Below are 10,623 nucleotides of genomic sequence, written 5' to 3' on the forward strand. Positions count from 1 at the left end.
TTTTATTTGATTAATTTTTTTTTTCCAAATATAATTAGCGTTATGACCAAGCAGTTTTTAGTTCACATTATATTGATAATGAATTTATAGTAGAAATTTAATTATTTGGGTTAATTAAATATAACATTTTTTGTTTATGAATTTATAAAGAATAGATACAATTTTAAAAAATGTTATATAACTTTTACTTCAAAATAGATTATTTATTTGATTAATAAATTACACAATAATTTGGATATCTGAAGAATTTATTCACAAATTTAAAACAATTCAAAAAGTTTAGTTGCACATCTATTTGACCCAAATTGATATCTTAGATGGAAGACGTATATTTTTAACAAATTTTGATATCTTAGAAGAGGTGTGTATTTTTATTTATTTTATTTTTGATAGGAAGGTGTGTGGATTAGTATTACGTATTGTTCCTTTACGTATATCTTAGGTGATTTGGTTGTATCATTTTGATACCCTTTAGAAATGGTGGTCTCATGAGACCTTTGTCTCATTTGCATATCATAACAGGGTATAATCATTTCTTAATATGAGTAGTGACAGTTACATATGTTACACATTGTGTGTATGAAACACAGTTAAAAGACGAACACAATTTCATCATTTTACAAATTATAACTAATACTATAAAAACATGCATTCAGTGTACGGTAGTGTAAAACTCACGTCATATTTAGTGTTTTTGTATATTTCAATTTAAAATTTAAATAAAAGCGGGGAGAGTGAATGACGAAAGTGCCCCTGCATGACAAGAAAAGAAAAGAAAAGAAATGCAAGATGCTTCTTTCCAACTGAACTCGCTTTCGCTTGCTCTTCCATCAGCAGTTGAGATCCACGAAGCCTAGCAAGAAGACACAGTGGTAGTCTTTAGGGGTTTTCCAATTAATTTCTCTTTGAGTCTGAGTCTAAACCCCTAAATGAAATGAAATGTCTTCTTCGTTAACTTGCACTAGGCTAACAATACTCACAATAACCGGAGTTACAATCCAAATCATTGGCCTCTCACTCTTCGTTTATGGCTTCTTTCCCGTCAAACCAGCCCTCTCCGGCGTCAGGTATAGCTATAATCCCTCAATTCTCTCTGCAATCAAAATAATTTCACAGTTTCTTTTCCTTTTTAAGTTGCTTCGCTTACGATTCAGCGGCGCCGAGAGTTTCCGAGCTCCGACCTGTACTCCGGTTCACAATCAGACTGACTCAGATCTGCCTCCGCACAACCTCAAATCGCTCTATGAGGTCTGTTTTTTATTGATTTGTGCTCTATGTAATTTGTATCAATTTTAATTTTAATTTTTTTTTTAAAATTCTTGTTGATGCTGCTGTATTTGAAAATTGGTGGTGTGTGTTAATGTAGGAACTATCTGGAATTGCTCCATTTGACAGACTGGTTTTAATGGTATGTAAAGCTTACTCTATGAACCATATCCGTTTAAAATCAATGTCTCGAAAATTGAAGTTTGAGATTGTTTTCATTTTGGCATTTTACGTTCCAAAATTTATATCATGTTTGATTTCGCATTCATATTGACCATGCTGTTTGTTTCTCGATTAAGCAATGTTACCTGTATAATGCCACGTTTCACTAGATTAGTAACGGAAATGGATGACGATGGCATGGCCAATATGAAATGGAATCAAACATGGAGGGCCAAAATGAAAACAACTCCGAACTTAAAGTTTACTTTAGTTAAATCGATGACTGTTGGGCCATTAAATGATGCTATGTAATATAATGGGATAAGGTTCAGTTTGTCATTTATTACAATCATGTCAGTTTAGGTTATTGATGGTCTTCCAGCAGAATTTGTGCTCGGTAAGGATGATAAGCCTCCGCCCAAGGCTTTGATGGACGCTATGCCGTACACTCAGTCGTTGCTAGCAAATGGAATGGCAATTGGGTACCATGCAAAGGCTGCACCTCCGACTGTTACAATGCCTCGTTTGAAGGTGGGGTGTTGGTACAGTCTTTTAAAATATGCGTAACCTTTTCAAGTCTTTTTTTAATCCTCACTAATTGGTGTGTAAATTGTAGGCTATGGTTTCTGGTGCAATTGGGGGATTCTTGGATGTGGCTTTCAATTTTAACACGCAAGCTTTATTAGATGACAATCTTCTTGGTTAGTTGATATAATTGTGTTAGAATAGTTGGCACGCCAATTGTTTCAAGGAATGCAATTAACATTTTCACTGCCTTCCTATGTAGGCCAGTTTTTAAAGATTGGTTGGAAGATGGTGATGTTTGGTGATGAAACATGGCTTAAATTGTTTCCAGGATTATTTACAAGGCATGATGGAGTTGGCAGTTTCTTTGTAAGTCTTTTGTATGATTTGCTTGTAGAATACGTCCTTTTTTGGTCCTAATTATCTTAGTAATTCTGTGTGCTTCTGTGTGTATGTTTTAAATGCCTTTCTAAGTATTCATAGTTCCATTTTTTGGGTTCATTTACAAATGAGTTTTTTCTTTTTCTTTTAAAGAAAAAGTTCATCCTGATATTTAATAGTCAGCATGATGATTGATAGTATTTTTATATTCCCCGCCCCCCCCCCCCCCCCCCCCCCCCCCCCCCACACCAGAATGTTGCAAGATTGCATGTGATGATATAAATTGTGTACATCCTGTTGTGAAAAAATATGTATCGTATCTCATATCCAAATAAACTGGAGAAATTTCACATTTCCCATGCCATGTTACCATGGTCTAGTTAGGCCAGTATTCTGACATTTCTGGTTGGTCATAAATGGTTACTACTTGTTTTTGTTGTTTCTATATGATCTTTCGTTAACGCTCATAAAATCAGCTTTAATAATTTGCAACTTTCATCCGGGATTCTGGGGTGGTTCAGGAATGAAAGTTATATCATCGACTAATTGCAACAGATACTCAAGTTTCTTCTTGTGACAGGTAAAAGATACTGTACAAGTAGATCAAAATGTTTCTCGGCATTTGGGGGATGAGCTAAGCAGAGATGACTGGGATCTTATGGTTAGTCTTTGTTACTAGTCAACCAATAATATCTTCTTAGTATTTCTACTAGTGATAATGGTTATAATGCCTTTGAAATTAATGTCTGCTGGCTTCTTCTTGAGCCTAACATAACTTTTCCTGTCTTAACTTTAGTTCTTCTTAGGATTACTAGTAACTCTGCTCACTCGTTATCATTCAAAATCTTAGGCATAAAATTTGATCATAAGCTTTCTTTACACTACATAGATTTCTGTTGCAGAAGATACATACGTTGCACAAGGTTGTGTGCTATGATACTTGCTTTGTACTTCAGAAATTTCTCTTTCTAATTTGTAAACTATGTATATTAAATTTATTTATTTGTATTGCAACAGCGTCCAATGTAATGTATTCAGATTAATGTTTGTTTAATAATTCTTTATAAAAGTTATAATATTGCCGTTTGGATGATGAATTCAATTTCCACTTTGAGAGGTACTTCATTCTCTTGCTTTAACTGAAGCTATTGTGTCAGGTTCTACATTATCTAGGGCTGGATCATGTGGGACATATTGGTGGGCGTAACAGGTATAACACTGCGAATCTTATCCAAATTATTTTAGGATATTATTTTTATTAGCTTCACTATTGATTTTTATTAAACTATTTTAGCATCTTAACGGCCCCAAAACTTTTGGAGATGGATAAAGTGGTGAATATGATTCATACAAGTGTTATTGCGGATCAAGAGAATGGCCAAGGACAGACCCTTTTGGTTTGTGATTCCTCCTTTTTACCCTTCTTGAGAATTTTAGAGTATTATTGATTATCATTCAGATTACTTTGATCCATATAAATGGGAATATGTGAATTTTGTGTGCCTAATGTTAGTGTAGTTTGTGAGCATGATATTAATTGTTGGCCCACTATCTAAAGATCTAAGCATTTGGGATTGATGATCTCATCTTTTTGGGGGCAAAAAGAGTGGCTCTTCAGTTCTATTCTAAAACTTTAATGTCTTTTTGACTGCCATTTTTTTGGCCTTTATTTTATAAGAGTGGCCTGTTAGCATATTGAAGGTCAAATGATGAATTAACGATTGTTTGTTTCCTCCCCCCCAAATTTTTTAGGAATATGATACATGGTTTTACCCATCTAATCTGGAAATATCTGATTATCCACATTAATTGCTTGCTTATCCCTTTTTGGAGTCCTCTTTGTGTAAAGCAGCTATATATGTTTTCATGCAGGACTCTATGTATTAGTAAGTAGTATACTAACACATAATGTGCACACTGATTACGATTGTTAATGTTTTGTGTTAGCATTTTTTGGCTATCATTGTCTTCATTTTATGTAGAACCATACTGCTATACCCTTCTAGTTGTAGTTGTTTCAACAGTCTGATATTCACATGGTCATAACTTCTGTTTTGTTGATGTGTTTCTATTGCCCGTTTTTGGCTATCTTTCTTCATTTTGTGTAGAGCTTTACTGCTATACCCTCCTGGTTGTAGTTGTTTGAACAGTTTGATATTCACATAGTCATAACTTCTGTTTAGCTGTTCAAGCTGTAAAGTCCATTCAATACATTGAATTTTCTTAGATATCTGTCTCTTTAATGAGTTTTACTCATAGGTGGTTGTAAGTGACCATGGCATGACATACAACGGTAATCATGGGGGCTCTTCATTTGAAGAAACCGACTCCTTAGCTCTTTTTATTGGCCTGAGAAATGATGTCTCTGATTATGCATTGTACACTCTCAACACAGTTTACCAGGTAATTAGGCTATTGAACTTTAGGCTTCCTTTAGATTATTTCTTTGTTTATTTCTATGTAGAAGATATTAAATTTAGATAAATTATCAATTGTCTCAAAAGTTTAAACTATTAGAAAATGGTGAATTTAATCACTTAATCATAATTCTAACACTCTCCATCATGTGTGGGCCTAAAGTGGGGCCTAACACGTGGAGTTTTTAATATTTTAAATGGGAGGTAGAATGGAGTCAGAGATCGAACTTAGGATCTCCTGCTCTGATACCATGATAAATTAACGCTTGACCCAAAAACTTAAGATGTTAGAAAATGGTGAATTTAATCACTTAATCATAATTCTAACTAATTCTTTAATTGATGACTTCATTCAAGGTTGTAATGACGTTCATTAATAGACACTGATTCTTGTGACCCAGGTTGACATTGCACCTACATTAGCCCTTCTATTTGGTGTGCCAATTCCTAAAAACAATGTTGGTGTCCTTCTCTCGGGCACTTTTGGTTCATTTACAGGTTCTCTCTCTCTCTCTCTCTCTCTCTCTCTCTCTCAGTTGCAAAACAAAAGAAAAGAGTTCAGAAAAAAGATTTTAAAGAAGGAAATAGAAGTAGATGATATGAATATGAAATCAAAAGCTGCTTTAATTATGGAGGGCTTCATTACTCATTATCCTCATTGAAGTTAGATCAAATGCTTTAATTCACAAATGCTGTTTGAATTAACCCTTTGTTGTCTGCTCACACTTGGTTAAAATTATACGTTAGTCCTATTAACTATATGTGTACTCAATATCTGGTTGTTTGTCATAGGATTTTTCATACAAATAAATTGATGGATGGATGGAGAGGAGAGGTACTTCAGAAAGTTAGCTATTAAGTTATGCCCTGTAAGCATTGAATGAGTGACAAGAAAGGAAATGATAGAATAAGAAATACTCATCCATTACTAAATGGGATCACCCAAAATTGGAACAACTGTGTCTGTACTATGCTATTTGTTGCCTTACAACATTTTGTATGTAGGATGGCCTTGGAAGCTTACCTTTTTATTTATTTTTTTTTATTTTTATATATATATATATATATTTTTATTATATATAAAGTTAAAACATATGAGTGCTAGAGGGAGGGCTTGAACCTCTAACCTTTTGTTTAACAGCCACAGAAGCCTTTGAAATTGGTTCTACAACATTCTACAACTTCAAGTGTGGTTACAATAACTTGGCAGTATGTTGCAGATTAACTAGGTTATTTTTTGTTATGTTTTTGAGTTAAGTACGAAAAAATTGAGGTTCTTTATTTTGACTTAAAACTTCATTAGGAAGCTGACTTGAAAGCTTTTGAGGATGAACCACATTTATTGTTAGGATCTTTATTTCAGGAGGTATCTTACCCACGGATAACATGGTAGTGTAACTATTATTGAGAAGGGATCATTGTCCAAACATTTATGTGAACATATAAATTTTTTCATGGAGATTGTTGACTGCTCAGTGTTTTTAAGATTTTCCGTTGGAGTTTTGATGATTCATGTGATTCTTGAGCGTTCTTCTAAAATGGGGTTATCTTTGTTTTCTTTAGTTATTTGACTTCCACACTGATTGCTGATTACTTCTTGATTAGTTTTTCATTTTATGAACTAAATGTAGATTGGTTTTCTAGAATTCGTGCGTAAATGTTAACTTTTTCTGTGTCTGTATCATCATCTGTACCTCTGAAAATTCTAGTCGTGTACATTTGATACTGATAGATATTTGTTGGCATATATTACACTGAAATAGGAGCAGACTGTTAATAGTTTCTGTAGTGTCAGATCTTGCAGTGGATTAATCAGATTAAAGGCCGGCATGCAGAAAACTTATAATACCTTTTATGCTCATATTATATGTGAACTTGTGTACTACAATTAAAGTTTGGGTCAGGGCTTAGTTGAGTTGCGTTTATAATATATGATGTCTGATTTGATGCTGTTTCCTTGTTTGTTTTTATTTATTTTTAATTAGTAATAGTTTTTTTATTAGAATAGAGGGGAAAGTTCTTGTAGAAAGGATGTGTACACAAAACTCTCCTAAAGTAAAAAAATATGTTTTTTTTGTTCTTGATGAATTTAGATGATCAACAACTGAAAGCATTGGAGTTAAATTCCTGGCAGTTACTCAGATTACTGCAAGCACAATTGCCTGGTTTATCATGTGAAAATTCCCTATGTGATGGCTTTAGTGATGATCAAGGGTTTAGGATAAATAAGTGCAGTGGGAATATAGAGAATACGATTTGCTGCTTATATTTGAAAGCCACAATGCTTCACAGTTCATGGAGGTTGAAGGATGTCTCCAGGTGGGTACATGATGCCATATATCATAATAATCATGAAAGTGAGATTCTTTGGAAACATTACTGATGCCTAATGTTGCTGCTTTTGTAAATCCAGTAGGTCTTATAGTAGGGAAGACTACAGTGGCATTGTTGCAGCATATTATGAGTTCCTGAAAACTGCAAGTGAGTGGTTATCACGCAGAGTTACTGATGTATGTCTATTCCTTTTTAAAGTTTCTGTGTTGATTGAAAGTCTTTTCAATGTGAAGGTGAAGAAAAAATTCATGGTTATTCTCAGTGTGGGGATATCAGCAAATTGTCAATTTTGTCATCCTGTTGATCTTGTGTTCCTATTTTATCCCTTTTATTGACAATTCTCGTTATTTTCCAGAAACCTGTTAACCTTCTTGCTTTTGGAGTTGCAGCAATGATGCTGTCATGTCTGATATTGTTGAGCCTTATATTTTCTTTCTACAAAGAAGTTTACAATACAAAGATGCAACAGTGTTTTGACTCAAAGTATAGTATGCACACTTGGAGTTTAGACGAGACTTTCGTCTTGGGAGTTATCTTGATACTTGTTGTAAGTATGGGTTCAAGTTCCATGGTAGAGGAAGAGCAATATATTTGGCATTTTGTGACTTCCACATTAAATATGTTATTACTCCGTAAAATGACGCAGTCCCTCCTAGTGGAGGCATCACGAAGTTTGTTTAGATTGTACAAGGAAAATAAGAAAATTGCTTTTCAAATGTGCTCCATCTTTGTGCTTATTATTTCCGGAAGAACTTTGAGAGGCTGGCATCAAGGAGGTGTGAATTGGACTTACCTTCCTGACATTTCAAAGTGGCTTGAGAAAGCTGGAAGCAACCATGTAAAATCCATTCAGCTAGTCTCTGGCCTCCTGATGATCAGCTTGTGCTTGTTTGCTCTATCTTTATCAGGATCAAGGAGAAAAATTAGTCTGGTGGTTGGGTTTAGCTTTTTGATGTTTGGGCTGTTGGTTTTGCAACATATCCAGAAATATCAAGACAACATATTTGCGTCATCAAATTATAATGCTACCTTATTGGCACAAATCATCTTTGCAGGTCTGGGTATTGCCACAATTGGGACTTTCGTGGCCTATCCATGGCTAATGCCTATTTGTGTATCTAAGATTTACTCAAGTCATCATAGCTTCATGTCAGGTTCTGTTCCCATTGAAATTCAAAACGAGTATCCGCTTCTTGAATTGAAAAATTCTTTATATTTGATTGGATGGGCATACCTGTTCTGTTGGTGTCTTCTTCAGTTACTACTACAACAACCAATTAATGCACTGCCTATGTTATTGCTTTTTGTGCAAATCTTGGCAAGCTTAATTTATGCTTCTAATGGCGGTGTACATCATAAGCAGTGGGTTGAGGTCAGTTTCGGTATCATCTTGTTAAGAGTAAACATGATTTCCTCTTCTTTATGATGAAAGCAAATAATTATTTTGCTGGGGCCAAATCTTAAACTAGAATACTGGCCTAACCAGATACATACAACATACAGCATATTAATTCAATTTATACTTCCAAATAAACTGGGGCCTGAATCTTTGACTAGTAATGACACCTTAAAATGGGTGTGTAAAAATTCAATTGCTTTGTGAACTTATAATCTTGCTTTGTTTAGTATGAAGGGAAAGAGACCCTTCTAGTTTAACAAAATTGACAGGTAGGATGATTGTCCAAATTGAGAACAATGTTTGCCTGAATTACAGCACCGTGGCTCTTAACTTGACAAATGTGTGGTTAATGAAAGCACTTTTAAGATTTTTTTAAAATGTTCTTGTTGGCACAACTCTTTCCTTAAAAACACTTATAAGGTTAGATTTTGTTTTATCTTTTGTTTAATACAAAGGAGAAAATATCACTATGTTATTTTAGTGTACAGATTTCTGGTGTGCTAATTATTTAGCAACATTCCTGAAAAAAACAATAGATTTGCTTTCTAAGGTGTTAATACAAATTATAGGCTTGCATGCATAGTACTCTTTGTATAAGAATTGGGTAAATATATATTTCAGATTAATAAGTTGTGAATGTTAATAAGGGTGGCAGAGGTTGGAATTTATGGGATCTGTAAAATTATTTGTAAAATCTTGGGCTTGTGTTGGAAGACCTTGTGCTTTAACCCACAATAAGTTAGAGCAATTGTAGTATTGTGCTTTCTTGTATCTCATTAAGGCTGACTTTGAGAACAATGACTGCACTTGAACTTGGTACTCCATATTGGGTAAAATAGGTTAGTTGCACTGTTGCATTTATTGTCTTGTGATTAAATGTATTTCATTGGGACTAAATGTAGTTCATGAACTAATTCTGGGAAATGTTGTTTTCCTCTAGATTGCTGCGTTGTACTATTTGGGAATGGCAGGCCATTTTGCACTAGGGAACAGCAATACTTTGGCTACCATTGATGTTGCTGGAGCTTTCATTGTATATCCTTTTCTTGTCTATTTTAGTTTACAACATAGAGAAAAGTACTTTTTTTATAAACAAACTTTGTCATCTGCACTGTGTTTGTGATCTACATGCCCTGGGTTATCTAATTTTCCCTAATTGTTTTACCCATTGCAGGGTATGTCAAGTTACTCAACTCTACTTTCTGGCATCTTAATGTTCATCATCACCTATGCATCCCCCAGCTTTTTTCTTCTTAGCATAGTGATGTATATATCAGTGGACACAAGCTATCTTGTAATTCCCCAGAAAGCAGATTCAGAACATCTTCTCAAGAATATGCTTGCATTTCCTTGTCTGGTTCCACTGGGCGTGAATTCCATTATCTTGACTGCATACACCATCGTACTGCTGTTGATGAGGAATCATCTATTTGTTTGGAGTGTCTTTTCTCCAAAGTAAGTCTTCAATTGAACCTAAAGCGTGCTGATCATCATTATACTAGTAGGATGTGCATGTAGGAATTGGCATTTAGTTGCATTGGCCAAGGGGTTGCTATAATTCCATGATTCTAACTAAAATTCCATCTGCCCTCCTCTCTCTCCCTTTTCTTTTCCGTCTGGAATTCTGTTCATCAAGCATTTCCTTGTATGTTGTCCTTTTATTTATTTTTTATGATTCAATAGTTACAACTTACATCAATGGGGGAGTGGAGATTTAAACCCTGGACATCTCTATTGGAAACACTAGAAAGTGCAAGCCAAGGCTCTTGGCTGCTTGTATGTTGTCTAAGTTAGCTATTTCCATACATTATTGTAACTTATTGTGTGCATTATTCTTTCAGGTACCTCTATGTCTGTGCAACAACATTATGCGTCTATATAGGTGTGTCTTTTGTGGCTGCAACTGTGATTTATTCATATTTGGTGCTGGCCCTCCGGAAAAGGATGCAGGGCTTCTCTAGTATTGACACAAGATAGAACTCACCAAGAAACCCAATTTTGATACTTATAACCAATGCACAACTATTTCTTTTCGTTTTCTTTGTTTTGATTCATTGAAAAAAAATTTATTTGAACAGTGAAGCTAGTTGGAATGATATTATGAGGTATTTAAGAAATATTACTATGTTATTTTAGTCA

General features: G+C 34.5%; 1 protein-coding gene across 9 annotated transcripts; it reads left to right on the top strand.

Annotated features, from left to right (window-relative positions):
- Positions 1–786: 786 nt before the first annotated feature.
- LOC126733074 (uncharacterized) lies at positions 787–10,623 on the top strand. Of its 9 annotated transcripts, none has more exons than XM_050436199.1 (17): positions 788–1,067; positions 1,155–1,248; positions 1,367–1,408; positions 1,792–1,959; positions 2,045–2,129; positions 2,216–2,322; positions 2,915–2,995; positions 3,492–3,544; positions 3,629–3,731; positions 4,594–4,737; positions 5,153–5,249; positions 6,845–7,070; positions 7,165–7,318; positions 7,441–8,457; positions 9,425–9,517; positions 9,659–9,939; positions 10,326–10,623. In XM_050436199.1, exons 1-17 carry the CDS (start codon positions 940–942, stop codon positions 10,459–10,461), a joined length of 3,009 nt encoding a protein of 1,002 aa, XP_050292156.1. In that variant the 5' UTR covers positions 788–939; the 3' UTR covers positions 10,462–10,623. The 9 variants fall into 9 exon arrangements, with proteins under 9 accessions (XP_050292160.1, XP_050292156.1, XP_050292158.1 ...); XM_050436201.1 differs by having other exon boundaries at positions 7,165–7,261; XM_050436200.1 differs by having other exon boundaries at positions 7,168–7,318.

The sequence above is a fragment of the Quercus robur genome, chromosome 6, assembly GCF_932294415.1.
Source record: "Quercus robur chromosome 6, dhQueRobu3.1, whole genome shotgun sequence".
NCBI classification, from domain to species: Eukaryota; Viridiplantae; Streptophyta; class Magnoliopsida; order Fagales; family Fagaceae; genus Quercus; species Quercus robur.

What these genes read in the sequence shown, in the direction of transcription:
- LOC126733074 (XM_050436199.1), top strand. Translation starts at nt 940, where the DNA reads ATGTCTTCTTCGTTAACTTGCACTAGGCTAACAATACTCACAATAACC. An exon ending in ACCTCAAATCGCTCTATGAG is followed by an intron (nt 1,249 to 1,366) that starts GTCTGTTTTTTA and finishes GTGTTAATGTAG; the next exon opens with GAACTATCTGGAATTGCTCC. An exon ending in GCCAAGGACAGACCCTTTTG is followed by an intron (nt 3,732 to 4,593) that starts GTTTGTGATTCC and finishes TTTTACTCATAG; the next exon opens with GTGGTTGTAAGTGACCATGG.